The 15609-nt window shown below is 40.5% G+C and overlaps 1 protein-coding gene across 9 annotated transcripts in view; it reads left to right on the top strand.

The window, feature by feature from the left end:
* Positions 1 to 8134, top strand: part of simc1 (SUMO interacting motifs containing 1) — a 68313-nt gene extending 60179 nt beyond the window's left edge. For all 9 annotated transcript variants that reach the window (XM_080201597.1, XM_080201605.1, XM_080201600.1 and 6 more), the window contains 5 exons: positions 1516 to 1635; positions 2926 to 3054; positions 3175 to 3331; positions 4653 to 4740; positions 6463 to 8134. In XM_080201597.1, coding sequence (XP_080057723.1) covers positions 1516 to 1635; positions 2926 to 3054; positions 3175 to 3331; positions 4653 to 4740; positions 6463 to 6686 — 718 coding nt within the window. In that variant the 3' untranslated portion in view covers positions 6687 to 8134. The remainder of the gene's footprint in view (positions 1 to 1515; positions 1636 to 2925; positions 3055 to 3174; positions 3332 to 4652; positions 4741 to 6462) is intronic.
* The last annotated feature ends 7475 nt before the right edge of the window (positions 8135 to 15609 follow it).

The raw sequence follows: 15609 nt of genomic DNA, 5'->3' as shown, positions 1-15609 counted from the left end.
GCTATTTGATAAATCATGATGGATCAGATCTTACCTGTCCCCATAATCCATGACTCCTTTGTCAACTAAAAATCTGTTTAGCTCAGCCTCAAATATGTTCAGTGGCCCAGCCTTCATGGCTCACTGGAAGAAAATTCCAAAGACTAACAATCCTCTGGGATATGAAATTCCTCTTCATCTTAATTGGAAAACATACACTATCTTAGGCATTATTGAAAGGGTCCGAAAGTACAAGAGCAAGAAGGTCTTGTTGAACTTATATAAGACACAAATTTGGCCTCAACTGGATTACTGCTAGAGTTCTGGGCACTGTACTTTAGAAAAGATGTGAAGGTATTGGAGAGAGTGCAGAAACGAAGGTTCCAGGGATGAGGAACTTCAGTTAAGAAGATAGATTGGAGAACCTGGAGCTATGCCTTGATGAAAAGAAGATTTAATAGAGATATTCAAAGTCATGAAGGCGCTGGACAGATTAGATAAAAAAAACTTCCACATGTGGTGAGATTGAGAACAACTGGGCACAGATTTAAAGTCATAAGCAAAAGTGACGTGAGGAAAAACCTTTTCATACAGCAAGTGTTTAAGGTCTGGAATACAGACATCAGAGTGTGGTGGAGGCAGGTTCAATTAAGGTATTCAAAGGGAGTTGAGTTGCTATCTAAAAAGGAAGGAGGTGCAATGTTACAGGGCGAAGGCTAGGGATCAGCACTAATTGAATTGCTGAGGGCCAAATGGCCTCTTCCTGTGCCATAACAAGTTTGAGATTTGATCATAGTTGAAAAGCTACAGGGATTTCTGCTTAAGGCCTACAGAAAGAGAGGTTGACCGAGGTGTAGCTGGATGATAAACACCACAAGAGTGGTTGTAGACAAGCTACAATGGGTGTGTGAGGATGGTGCAAGACAGATGAGTGTGATGTACCATGACTGAAGCTCCTGGTAGAAGATGCTGAGAGAGAGGCTATTTTTTCTGTCTTGCTAGTTTTATTCTATACCCAAACATCTTCCTCTTTTTTAGTCATTCTTGCTTGTTTCTAAAATTGTCCCAATCCCAATCCCTAATCTTCGCAGCATTGTGCATCTTTCAATTTGATATTGTCCTTAACTTCCTAAATTGGCCATGGATGGTGCATCATTTGCCTTCCTTTGTTAATTTTTTGTCAAGAGTTATGAAATATCTTCTTAAATGACTGCTATTGATTTTCTATCATCTTAACTTAGGCATGTCAGGGGTCAGGAAGGCCCTGATGCTGGTGACCCATATGGTGATAGGAAGAGGGAACATGCTCACTACTGGCATGGTTTAGGTCCCCTCCCCCCCAGTACAGGCATGAAACTCCCAACTCTCCAAAGAAAGTGACTGTGGGGGGAGGATTGTGGTACAGTGCGGAGTGTTTCTTAGAGACCAGTGCAGATCACTGTTATTCTTACCATTATGACAGGGGCTGCCACGTAACATTGAGATGAAGAACTTTCTTTACTTTTGTATTTTTCATGTAATTAATTTCATTTACAGAAGTGTCATCAAGTGGCTTATTGATACCATCTCCAAGGACTCTGAAGAAATACAGCAGAAAAATGGTCCCATGTCAGCATCATCTGGTGGTCCTCAGGTACAGGACTCTAGGTATCAAAGGTAAATTTTTTTTGTGGCAGCAGATATACAGCATTTTTTAATCTATATGTATGTATATTATATATATATATATATATATGTGATATTCATGGTGCTGAGCATATGTATTTGTGTGTGAGTAATGTACCACTTTATTCACAAGCGATATTTGGTCATACTCTTGAACAAATACTCTAAATTGTAATCACATACACCATAGTGTCTTTGAGATTTTTCAGTTTCTCAGTGATGGACCATTTCCGTACCTTGAGATCCTACTGTCAACATGAGCAGACATTGATAACACGGTTCAACACCACTTTCACTGTGCCTGTTCAGCCATTGGTCGCCTGAGGAAGAGAATGCATGAAGACCAAGAACTCAAACCTGGCACCAGGTTCATGGTCTGCAGAGCAGTATTGATACTTGCCCTCTTACATTAATCAGAGGCATGGATTACGTACAGCAGGCACCTCAAAACCATGGAGAAGTATCACCAGCACTGCCTCAAATCCATTGGCAGGATAGGCACACTAATGTCAGTGTTCTCACTTAAGCCAACAAACTAGCATCAAAGCATTGATCATGTTCGGTCAATTCTACTGGGCTGGCCACATCATCTGCATGCCTGATACAAGTTTTCCAAAGCAAGCACACTACTCTGAACTTCAGCATGGCAAGTGAACCCCAGGGGGGCAGAGGAAACACTTCAAGTGTACCCTCAAAACCTACATGAAAAATGCAACATTCCCACTGACACCTGGGGGCCCCTGGTCCAAGACAACGCAAAGTGAAAGAAAAACATCTAGGCAGGAATTGAACACCTCAAGTTTCATTGTTGAGAGCAAGCTGAAGTCAAGCACAACAGTGAAAGGGGCATGTGGTAACCCGGGCACCCCACCCATCCACTCCTCCACCCACTGTCTGCCCCACTTGTGTAGGTCACACATTGGATTCCTCATTCACCTGAGAACTCATTTATAGTATAGAAGCAAGTCATCCTTAATTATGAGGGACTGCCTAAGAAGAAGAAAAAGATGTACTTTTTTCCTTTAAGTGTATCAGATTCATTTGATCTAGTGATATTTCAAAAATTTAAAATAAATATTAACACTAATCAACTATGCATTCTAAACCTCTTTAATGGCCACCCTGTCTTCTGTAGTGGTGCATTGAAGGAGGTTAGCAGTGTTATTTCAGTACTGTTGATGTTACTGAGAGGCGTTGAGGAAAGTATTTCAGTTGAGTCACATCCCTACTTATTCTACAAAACTAATGAATACTTGTCACTTGCACTGCTTTGTTCTCTAGCGTTGTTTGTCTCCTTCAGAAGATGCTAACCTTGGCTGTAGAAGTGGATCGTTCTCCAATGTGCAGTTCAAATAAAATTGCAGAAGCGATATGTCAGCCTTTTCTGTACATTTCAAAAAGATCGCAGAGGTGAGATGCGAAATGTCATTATTAATTCATGCTTTGAAATGATGCACACTGTTGTGCTCTCTAGCCTGAATCTGTCAGTTGCTCATTTACATTTCTTTTTTTTCCCCTACAACTTTGAAGATTAACAGTGTTAAGAAGTATGGAGAGTCAACTCTTGCGCTGCAAGTTACTAGAACTTGTCTTCCACCATTGCACCAAAAAACAAAATGTTCTGCCCATGTCATTGGGAAAAGTGCTACATTTTCTTAAATATGCTAATTTTACCTTAGAAACTGATGTGAGTACATTTTCTTTCTTCATCTAACAGCCATATGATGGTTTAATCTGCTTTAAAACCAACATGTTATAACTTTATACATTAACATGTTACAGAATTTTACCTTGTATATCCTTTATAAAGTGGAAATGATGTATTATCCTTTATAATGCTTATAATGTGTACGTTTTTATATTTAAAGCTGTGGATTTTTTTTAATTAGTTAAATTTAAAGGTACAGGGCAGAATTTTTCAATCCCCCACTAAAGGTTTGTGGGGGCATTGGGGGGGATGGGGTCCTGTAGGCTGGAGGGGGACACAAAATTCCCTGGATGGCCATCCCATCATTCACCCTGCAGCTTGCCCTTGACCTGTGTGTAATTTTACGGGGAGAGGGTGAAGCCTAAGGCAGCCTGCCACCCATAAAAGTCTGCCCAGAATATTTGGTTCCCTATTTTAGTAGACCAGGGAATAAATAAAGAATGGGTAATGGATTAATCTTGTTGTTAAAGCTGAATTCTACTAAATTAGGAGGGACAGTAAGTACTGCAGTTGGAAGCTGCAAAGTACAAAGTTATATGGACAAATTGGGCAGAATTTGGTGTGCCCCTCCCTCGAGCTTGGTGGCAAGGGTACTTAATCAGGCTGGTGGGATCCCACTGCCCCTGTCACGATTAAGCATGTGGGAGGAAAGATTGGAGAAAGCTTTCTCTGCCTGTCACCAATTGAGGCCCCTAAGTGGGCATCTTGCTTTGCGAGATGCCCAAAAAACAAACCCTGGCACTTGGGAACTTCCAGAAAGTTGGGAAGGGGATTTCTTCATTCAAAGGTAATCAGGAGACTGACATCAGATAGGGGAAGTCTTGCTGAGCGGCAGCCCCTGCCTTTACTCCTTAACTGTCACCCCATAGCCCTTATCCTGCCATCACATATCTCTGACCTGGGCCTCTGAATACATTGAGGGCAGCATTCATTCCATGAAAAGCTACCAGCCTCTGATTAGCCAGCAGCTCTCAGCAGATGGGACTTCTACCCTGATCCCAGCTGCATCCCAAACTACCCAGTTAAGTAGTTGATTGACACTTAGTTGGCATCACTGACCAGCTAAGGAGTGGGAATTAAATTCATTCAAAGGTTAAATTCCACCCAGAAATGTTTGTTGGTTCAGGCAATCTGGAGCAAATATGGGTAAATGGAGTTGAGGTGCAGATCAGTCATGGTCTGATTGAATGACAGAGCAGGCCAAGGGACCAAATGGATTACTCATATTCCTAATGTTCCTATGGTTTGGAAGAAACTGTTAAGGGTGCACGTGCCTTTATTATGTTATTCATTTTCTCAGGAGCATTGTTCAAGCAAGTGGCAATGTTGGGAGGAACTTGTCAACCTTCTCTGTTTACTGCTTCTGAGCTACCAAGAGGTGACTAAACGTGAGTTTTGAGAGTTTCACTTGTTATCTCCTAATAAATGTTGACGTTACAAATCAAATAATGCCTTCAAGATACCAGAGCTCACATTCAAAACTATTAATACTGTAAATTACTAATATATAGGCTGTTCAAGAGAACTAGATAGCCAATGGTCACACAAATGTAAAACTGGAAACGATCATGCCAATAATTTTTGTTATTAGAGATCAGCCCTTGTACATAAAGACTCTTTTTTTGTATTATTTTATATAATGGGAGCTTAATCTAATGTTGTGCACTTGGCCTATGCTTGCAGATACGAAATGCATCTCTACGGCCCTCTTATATAACTCAGGTTTTGTGCCTATTTTCAAACATGAAATAGATATGAAAAACATAGACAAAGTTTCCACTGGTTTGTACTCAGATTCCATTGCTCAAATTTGGGTGCAATCAGCTGGATAAGTGAAGAGTGAGAACTGAAGGGGTGACCTGAGACATGTCTTTTAGATCATGCAAATGTTTCCTTTTGTGGAAGATGTGAAGAAGATGTTTCCTTTTGTGGATGAGACCAGAACATAGGAGCCATAGCTGGAATGATATTTTGATAATATTTTCCAATAGGAGATTCAGGAGAAAGGTCTTTTCCCAAAAAATGGTTAGAATATGGAATGTGCTACCGCACAACTGAAAAAGGGAAAAGGATATGTTGATGGACTTAGTTGAAGAAAAGTGACAAGAGACTGGTATGGAGCATAAACACTGACATGTACCAGTTTCAGTTGTATTAATAAAACTGCTCAATAAATCAATATATAAAATAATGCTTCTTAATAGAAAGGAAAATAAATGATTACCTTCAATTAAGCTGTCAGATTGCACTGGTTCATGGCAGATCTTGGGCTGAATTTTACCATCCCACTCGCCATGGGAATTGTAGTGGGTGGGACATGGACCATGCAAAGGTCTGTTGATGTCGGGAGGAATCTTCTGGCTTTGGGGCAAGCGTGGCCGGAAAATTCCGTGCTTTGTGTTTGTGTATGTGCAAACGATTTTTGTGAAAATTTGCAACCTATTCTAACCGGTTTGACAAAACTTCCTGATTGCACCCAAAGCAGAAATTCTACCTAAGTAAGTACTGTAGCAATGAGAAGATAACAGTCTTGCAGTAAATTTAACATTTACACACAGTAAAGTGTGATTTTATATGTTGCATCATGTTTGTAAATCACCAATTGAAGAAATATTTTTATCATGTCTGTGTTACTTCAGTTACTTCATAGAATTTTAAGTGTCCTAAAGGTAATTCACACAGGTAAAAGCAAAATACTGCTAATGATGGAAATCTGAAATAAAACAGAACATGCTGGAAAAACTCAGCTGGTCTGGCAGCATTTGTGGAGAAAGAAAGTTAAAATTCTGAGTCTGTTTCCAGTTGGTTTCTCAACATATAGTTCTAGAAAACTCTCACATGCAGCCCATGAAGTGACTTCTGTCAATTTGGTTTGGCCAGTCTGTGAAGATTAAAGACCCCCAGCATTATTGCATCACTCTTGTTTTGTACTTCTCTTAATTTCCTGCTTTACATTTTGTCAAGCACCATAATTACTGTAAATGGGTCATTATTCCCAGTCCGATTGCTGTTATTTCTTAGCTCCCACATGTATCGATTCTGCATCCTGACTTTTTGAACTAAGACCATTTTTCACTATTTCTTTTATCTTTCTTAAATATGTTCTTTAGGTCACCTCAGGCAATCAATTTCAGAACGGGTCAAATGTGTTCTGGCAGACACTCCTCCAGTAATCACTACTCATGATGAGATCACTGTTGAAGAAGTTCAGTCAGATATGGAGTTATTTTATAATCGAGTACTCAGTGATTTAGGACCACCATTGAACCCGCAACTGGAAGAACAGATCAGTCTACTGAAAGCTCTGCTGCTTTGCGCTGCAACTGGAACATAACTGTTTTAATTTATTTTAAAAAGACCATTTCACATAGAATATGATGAAGACTTGCTTCTGACAGAGATCTCTTGCACAAAGCAAAGCACCATCTGCAATTTGAAAAGCATTTCAAGTTCTCAGTTCTTTGACATATGTGCAACGCATGGCATCAGGATTTCTGCCATTGTGAGGCAGCTATGCAAACCTAATGGTGAACAGAGAAAACTTGTACTCTGATTCAACTATATTCCTCACCACAACACACAGCATGATTGCCACTGAATGTATTTCTTTTTGTTTTGGTACTTTTCCACTGGATACTGAAATGCAGACTTCAGTTATCTTCGGCCTTCAGCAAAACATTTTGAAGCGAAACTATCCATGTGAGGTGTGAAGAGGAAGAATGCCCATAAAGGTTATAGGCTAAAGACCATATTTCGTGGAATGGAATTGGGAGGGTCTCTCATCTTCACGTGATCCAGTTAGTCAGTCCAAGGTTCATAACTGTGGCTACTCACATCACATGTACCTTCTGTTATTTTGGAATCCATACTTTGCTATGTTAATCACTTTCTGTATGTCAGAGCAGTTTCTCTATAAATATTTTATTTAAAGTTTAATGTAACATTAATGGGAGCAATTAACCCAGAATTTTACACCTCCCATTCATGTTGTCAGAGTGTTCTTTTGATCATATGAACTTAATTTTATTTTATTGATTTAATTGTTATTTCTTTAACATGTCACATTTCAAAATTGACTTTAATGAGGTTTTATCCTCTGCAGGTTTATTGTATACTCATATACAATAGTGGAACTTTCATTATCTGTGCTCCTTTGTTTGCTTTGTTCCCCCACTATGGCAGATAATGGTACTTCCACTGAAACATAATATTGCACTATTACATTTTAAAATTAATTGAATCTAAACTCATTCAAGGAAATAGTTATCACAATGCTGAATAATGTATTTTTCATACTTGTTTATTTAATGTATGTACTAATAATTCAATGTTCTAGCAGAAAACTATTCATTTTCAGTACCATACATTGATCTCGTTTCACAAACCACTGAGAATGCCATTGTTCATATCCATTAGTTTGAAACAAGGTGAGCTTGATAGCTTAACTCATGTAATGAGAGTGCCTGCATGGCCATGTGGTTTGGACCTTGGGCCTGTTTTTCAACAGATGCTCACTTAGCATTTCTACCATACCTTATTTGGCAATGCTAAAGAACATGTACTATATGGAGCACCAAGGCGTGGGGAAGGTAAGGGGGGGACTGATGTTCTATTTGTCAGAAATAACAGTATAAATGAATCATTTGCAACAGTACACCATCAGTATTTAAGAACAGAATTACACAAAATGGTGTGTCATTCTGTATCTCCAATGCACTGTAATTTGATTTGGTGGGGATTGAAAGGTTCTAAAAGAGAGCAAAATAAAATTCATCGAAAGCACTTATTATTTTAAACCTAAGGATTCCTGCTATGTTTTGTTGGTGAAATGTTCTGATAAGCACTATGAAAGATATGCTGGTTAACAATGAACAAATCTGTCAAATGTATAAATACATTGGTGAAAAGAAAACAGCCTTGTAATAAAAAGTCAATGTTCAGTCTGAATATCTCCAGTAGTGCTACACACAGTAAAGACAGCTACAAGAACAAAAGGCTGTGTTAATTCAACTATAGTCAGATTTAAATGACAACTAAATGTTGTTAAATGGTTTGTGATTTCTTTGGTTTCCGATTTCTTTGGTTTCCTTGGTGGAACACAAACAGTTATTGTGTTGTTTGGTTGGTATAAAGTTGACCTCTGACAAAATTCCCATAGGAGCCCAAACAGCTAGGTCTCTGCAGTCAACAGTGTGGGAGTGGGAGAAAAATAGAATATCACTTGGGACTTTGAAAGGTTTGAAGCTTTCTGAACTATTTAACATTGTACCAGCATTAATCTGGCACCACACACTATGCGAAGGAGCTTCTGGGCATCCTTAAATATCTGGGTGGTACAAGCTGCTGAAGAGAAAATAGACTTGAAAAATATTTGTTTTAAAAGTGGATACGTGGAGATCATCTCAATACAAGATAATGTTAAAATGCAGCTTTAGTTCATTTTCTTGGCTAGGGAAAGATGTAAAGTTGCTCTGCCGGAAATCTCAGTCACTTTTTGTTACTGTTCTGGTGTTTCGATGTTTAAGAAGCACACTGGGTGGTTTTGAGTGTATAATGGTGTAAAATGAGTAATGTTGGATCAGCAGCTGGTACCCCATCTCTTGACTTTTGTTTCTTTTGAAACCAATTCACCATCGTCCATTTTACTTTTGAGATAGCAACAACCAGAGGAATGAAGAAAAGATATGAGCTGCTCACTCCCTCTTAGGTCTCTCTTACCTGTAGATGTTGCTTTGGGATAGAAAAAGAGGAGGATGACTAATGCAACCCTTTGAACAATCATTCAGTGGGATCATGGCTGATCCTTTATCTCAATACACACTCCTGCACTCTCCCACTACCCTAGAGTCTAGAAATCTGTCTTAAATATATTCAGTGACTTGGGCTCTACAGCCTTTTCTGGCAGAGAATTCTACAAGTTCATCACCCTGTGGGTGAAGAAGTTTGTCCTCATCTCAGTCAAATACCTACTCCATATCATGAGACTGGCCCATTGTTTTAGAACACCCAGCCAGAGGAAACAATATCCCTTCATTCTGTCTGTCTAGACATGTCAGAATGTTACACATTTCAATTAGATCCTCTTTCATTCATCCAAATTCTAGCAACTACATGCCCAATCTCTTTACATGACAATCATGCCATGCCAGGAATTAGTCTAAGGAATTGCAGTGAGGTAAAATTTCCCAAGGATGGGAGTAAGAGGATAATCTCACCAACCAAGCAGGTATAGGTGGAATTGACCAGTGAAGCCAATCAGGTATGTGGTCCCTCCAACCCAGAGACACTGCATCAGGAGGATTTGGGATTTCAGGACTTCTGTTCTCTCTGGGTGAGGTTTTCTAGCTGTGCTTGCCCCAAAACCAGAAAATGCTGCTGGAGGTCAATCTCCTCCAGGTGCTCTGGTTTCCTCCCATAGGCAGAAAGATGTGCCATGCTAAATTCTCCCAGTGTACTAAGTGCCAGTGTGGTGACTGGGGGATATTCACAGTAACGTTATTGTAGTGTTAATAAGCCTACTTATGACATTAACTATTAAATTTTAACCAACTGTTGTAGATCCTGCTCAACAATAGCAACTGTATTTATACAATGCCCTTATTATAACAAACCATCCTAAAGAATTTCAAGGGACCATTGTAAAATAGTAGAAAACCAAGCCAAATATGATGTAGGTCATATAACCAAAAGCCTAGGCAACTGAAAGCATGACCACCAATAGTGAAGCATAAGAGGCAAAATTAGTAGTTATCGCTGAGGGTTGTGGAGTTAGAGGAGATTTCAGAGGTAGGGAAGGGCAAAACCATAGAAGAATTTGAAAACAAAGATGAAAATGAAAATCAACACGCTGCTTAATCAGGAGCAAATGAAGATCAGCAAACCCAGAGCTGACAGGACTTGCTTGAGTTAAGACACGAGCAGCAGAGTTTTGGATGACCTCTATCTTACAAAGGGTAGAATGTGGGAGAGCAATCAGGAGCACAGTGTAATCAAATCTAGAGGCCAGGCAGACACATGAGAGACGGACAGAGATGCACAAATATGAGGTCAGAAGCTCATTTCAGGATCTTGTGACACTAAAAGGTTCCTAACAGATCGGCTTAATCTCAGGCTGTTGCCAGGGCAGGACTTAGAGTCAGCTGAAAGGAAACAGAATTTGAAATGGGGATTGAAACCAATGGCTTTGTTCTTCACAATATTCAATTGGAGGAATTTTCCTTAGCCGGTACTGGTTGTCAGATAAGCAGTCTGATAATTTAGCAATGAAAAAGCAGTAGGACTTTCAACTGAACATAAGAACATAAGAAATAGGAGCAGGAGTAGGCCATCTAGCCTGCCCCGCCATTCAATAAGATCATGGCTGATCTGTTGTGGCTCAGTTCCACTTTCCCGCCCTCTCCCCATAACCCTTAATCCCCTCTCTTATCAAAAACCCATCAACCCGCTTCTTAAAAATATTTAGCGAGGCAGCCTCCACCACTTCAACGGGCAGAGAATTCCAGAGATTCACCACCCTTTGAGTGAAGAAGTTCCTCCTCAACTCCGTTCTAAACCGCCTCCCCTTTATCTTGAGGCTGTGCCCCCTAGTCCTACTGTCTTTTTTGAGCGGGAAGAGTCTCTCCACCTCTATCCTATCCATCCTATTCATCATCTTATACGTCTCAATGAGATCTCCCCTCATTCTTCTAAACTCTAACGAGTACAAGCCTAGTTTATTCAGCCTCTCCTCATAGCTCAATCCCCTCAACTCCGGTATCAGCCTAGTAAATCTCCTCTGCACTCCCTCCAGGGCCAAAATATCCTTGCGCAGGTGCGGCGCCCAAAACTGCACACAGTACTCCAGCTGCGGCCTCACCAATGCCCTATACAGCTGCAGCAAGACCTCCCTACTTTTATATTCAATCCCCCTCGCTATGAAGGCCAGCATCCCATTTGCCTTCCTGACCACCTGCTGCACCTGCAAGCTGGGTTTTTGCGACTCATGCACAAGGACCCCGAGGTCCCTCTGCACCGTCGCCTGCTGCAGTTTTTCGCCACGTAAGTAATAGTCCTTCCTACCATTCTTCCTACCAAAGTGGACCACCTCACACTTGCCAACATTAAATTCCATTTGCCATTTCCTGGCCCATTCGCCCAGCCTATCTAGATCCTTCTGCAGACTCTCCACACCCTCCGCACAATTTGCCTTTCCCCCAATCTTGGTGTCATCAGCAAATTTCGACACCCTGCACTCGGTTCCCTCCTCCAGATCATCTATATAAATGGTAAATAGCTGAGGCCCCAGCACCGACCCCTGGGGCACCCCACTAGTCACCAACATATTATGTTATCTTTGTTCTAAGGACATCAATATTGGGCATGCAGGAGTAAACAACTTTTTTTAAAAAAGCACCTGGAAATTTACAAGTATGTAAATTCAAAAATGCAGTAGTGAACAGATAACAGGCTTTGTTGTCAGTTCAGCATACTTTAGGCCAATAGGTTACAGATGCCAAATACTTCTTTGCCAAGCCACTGCAGAAATGAATTATTGATTGTATTTGCAGATCATTTCACAAAAAAAAACTTAAGGTGACACTTCCCAGTTCAAACATTGTAAGAGTAGTTTTCCACTGGAGAACAATGTGGAACCCAGAAGCAAATAGGTTCTGAACTTAAAGCTAAATACTGCAGATGTTGGAAGTCTGAAATAACCATTCAGAAGGACAGCCATACAGACTCGAAATGTTAACTTTCTCCACAGATACCGCCAGACCTGCTGGATTTTTCTAGCATTTTCTCTTTTTATCTCAGATTCTGATTTTGCCTGATTTCTAATTTGGGACAACAAGACTGGATCAGTAGTGGGGGCAAGTGCTGAATCTTAAAAATAGGGACCCAGCCCTTTGAAAACTGATTGCTACGCTTTGAGGAGGCTAGTATGGAACTACCATCATGAAAAAACACTAAGTTAAAAGCAAAATACTGTGGATGCTGGAATCTAAAACAAAAACAGAAGAATGCTGGAAAATCTTAGCAGGTCTGTCAGCATCTGTGGAGAAAGAGTAGAGCCAACGTTGAGTCTATATGACTTTTCATCAGAACTGGAAAAACACCACCTGTACAATTGAGGTCAAAGTTTTATTTACTGTTTAAAAAAAGTCTTGGCTGCTGTGAACCTTTCAAACACTTAGTGGAAATTGCCAAAAATGAACAACACTGCAGTAGGTATGTGCCACCTGAACTGTGTCACCTTAAACAGATGTTTAGCCACCTGAAGAACAAATAGGATTAAGAAATCTATTGTAAAGTTTTTTTCAGTTACAATCTCAATCTAGATTTTGTAAGATCTCCAACCTACATTAAAACAAGCCACTAATGAACATTTCAAGCCAGTTATTAAAAACTTTGGTTGTTGTTTTGAGATGGGAAAGTGGAACGGATCCACTTCAGATCAGCCATGATCTTATTGAATGGCGAGGCAGGCTCAAAGGCCTACTCCTGCTATTTTTTATGTTCTTATGGTGGGATTGGTAACAATGGGGAGCAAAGGATGGTTTAAAGCAGAAGCGAACAGCAAAAGTGTGTAGTACTCTTACAGTACTGCTCTGGATTGTCACCAGATATGTGCTGACATTCTATTATCGATTTAGGCTCAGAACATGTTTGGAGAGTGGGAGGAAACCTAAATTGCTGAAAGAAACTGGAGACTGGGGTTCTTTTAACTCACAGGTTGAATTAAACATGCCACTGGTCCTCTTCCCACCACTGTCAGGATGAAGTTCCCAACGGGGAGATCCCTTGCGGGAGCTACCATCAGGGTTTGGTGTTGCTTTAAGTCCTTCTTCAGCTTGCAGACTATTTGCCAAAATTGATATTTCTGATTTATGAATATGACCAATGCATTGGATCAGGAGACCGCATTTCACTAGGAACTGATTAACATTGGCAGTCTCCAGCAGCATTATATCTACTGCCCAAAGTGAGCACCCCTCACATTAAAGAGTCTTCCACAGGATGCCCATCCCAAATTGCCTTCAAAAAAGGTGGCGACGAGCTGCCTGTTGAACTGCTGCAGGCCATCTGGTGTAGGTACATCCACATTGCTGTTAGGGAGTTCCAGGTTTTGGCCAAATGATCAGGAACAGTAACATAGTTCTAAAATCAGGATGATGTGGCTTGGAGGAACTTGCAACGATGGTGTTTCCATTTGTTTGCAGTCCTTGTCTTTTTAGATGGTAGAAATCACAGGTTGGGAAGGTGCTTTCAAAGAAAGCTTGCTGAGCTGCTGCCAGAGTTACTATTTAACCTTTTACCAGAGGCTTTTTCCAATTTGCCATAGGGAAAATTAGTTGCAATTCCACTCTACAGTGCACACTGCACTAAGCAGATCCCTACACATTGCTAGAACCAACTATTGCACTTTACTAGTAAAAATTAAAATCTAAAATTAATCTGAGATCCCTGGAGTCCAGGATATAATCAAGATATGAGAAAACAAGCTAGGAACCTTTGTGAACTAGAAAGTCTTCCTATCAACATGCAACTAGAAAGATATCACTATAGAAAGATTATGCAAGCGTGTGAGAGTGGCACTGGCAGCTGCCACAATACTTTCAGCTTGTGACAGTCATCCAACCCCTCACCAGTTGTAAATGAGTTATTAACCCCTCATAATATCACTCTGTAATCCATCACACCAAATGAGCTCAAGTATGGTCAGAACCTTGGGTTCACTTGAAACATACCACACATGATAGGCAAAGATTTAGGCTCCTTCACGATATCCTCAACAGCGGTACCTCACAAGGCTGTGTCCTCAGCACCCTACTGTATTCCTTATACACTGACTGTAGTTAAATTCTCCTCCAACTCAAATTTTCAAGTTTGCTGATGACATCACTGTAGTGAGTTGGAGCCCAAACAATGTTGAGACAGAGTACAGGAATGAGAGAATCTGGTGAACTGGTGTGACGACGATAATCTCTCCCTCAGCTGAACAAAACGAAAGAGATTATGTCATCGACTTCAGGAAGAATAGTGGAGAACATGCCCCTATCTACATCAATGGGATAGAAGTAGAAATGGTCGAGAGCTTCAAGTTTAAGTGTCCAGATCACCAACAGCCTGTCCTGTTCACTCCCACCCCACCCCCTCCCATGCCAACTCTATATATAGAGATTGTCTCAGAAGACCAAAAGGAAATTTGGCATGTTAGCTACAACTCTCACCAACGTTTACAGATGCACCATAGAAAGCATTCTTTCTGGTTGCATCACAGCTTGATATGGCACATGGTCTGCCCAAGACTGCAAGTAGCTACAAAAGGTTGTGAATGTAGCCCAATCAATTATGCAAATCAGCCTCCCATCCATTGACTCAGTCTACACTTCCCACTGCCTCTGCAAAGCAATCAGCATAATTAAAGACCCCAAACATTCTCTCTTCCATCTTCTGTCAGGAGAAGAACGGACAAGTCTGAGGTCACACACCAACCAATTCAAAAACAGCTTCTTCCCTGCTGCTGTCAGATTTTTGAATGGACCTATCTTGCATTAAGTTAAACTTTCTCTACACCCTAGCTACGACTGTAACACTACTTTGCACTCGTTTCCTTTTCTATAAGTAGAATGCTTTGTCTGTATAGCATGCAAGAAAATACTTTCACTGTATACCAATACATGTAACAATAAATCAAATTAAATGTATAGTTTGCAAACTCAGAACAATATATCCTGGAGGAAGTTCCCATCCAAGCCACTCACCATGCTGAATTGGAAATATATCACTATTCCTTCCCTATCAGAGTCAAATCCTGAATCTCCCTCCCCAACAACACTGTGGATGTATCTGCACTTCAGGGACTGCAGCACCTCAAGACAGCAGCTCACTACTGTTTTCTGAAGGGTAATAGAGGATTGGCAATAAATGCTGGCTTAGCAAGTGACACCTACATCCCAAATCAATGAATAAAAGTGTGGCACTTTGTACAACTTGCAATGTGAGGAGGATTGCAGTTGAAGGCAGCAAAGCAACAAGCAGCAGCATCCAAGAGGGGGAAAAAAGGTACAGCACAACATACTGCAGCTAGAAAAGCCAGAGATTAATTCATTTGTGTCATATTCATTCCTTTCCCTTGAAAAGTGAAAGCTCTTATCAATGCAAAAAAATAATACACAAGGAAGACTTTCCTCCATATATATGAAATGACTGAGCATTATTTATACAAATCCAGCTAAGTCATTACTGACACTCAGCTAAATACAAATTGTTAAATG

Source organism: Carcharhinus amblyrhynchos, chromosome 13, assembly GCF_965287045.1.
Source record: "Carcharhinus amblyrhynchos chromosome 13, sCarAmb.v2.hapA, whole genome shotgun sequence".
Classification (NCBI taxonomy): domain Eukaryota; kingdom Metazoa; phylum Chordata; class Chondrichthyes; order Carcharhiniformes; family Carcharhinidae; genus Carcharhinus; species Carcharhinus amblyrhynchos.
The sequence above is the reverse complement of the archived record's forward strand: the minus strand, read 5'-3'. Positions and strand labels throughout refer to the sequence as shown.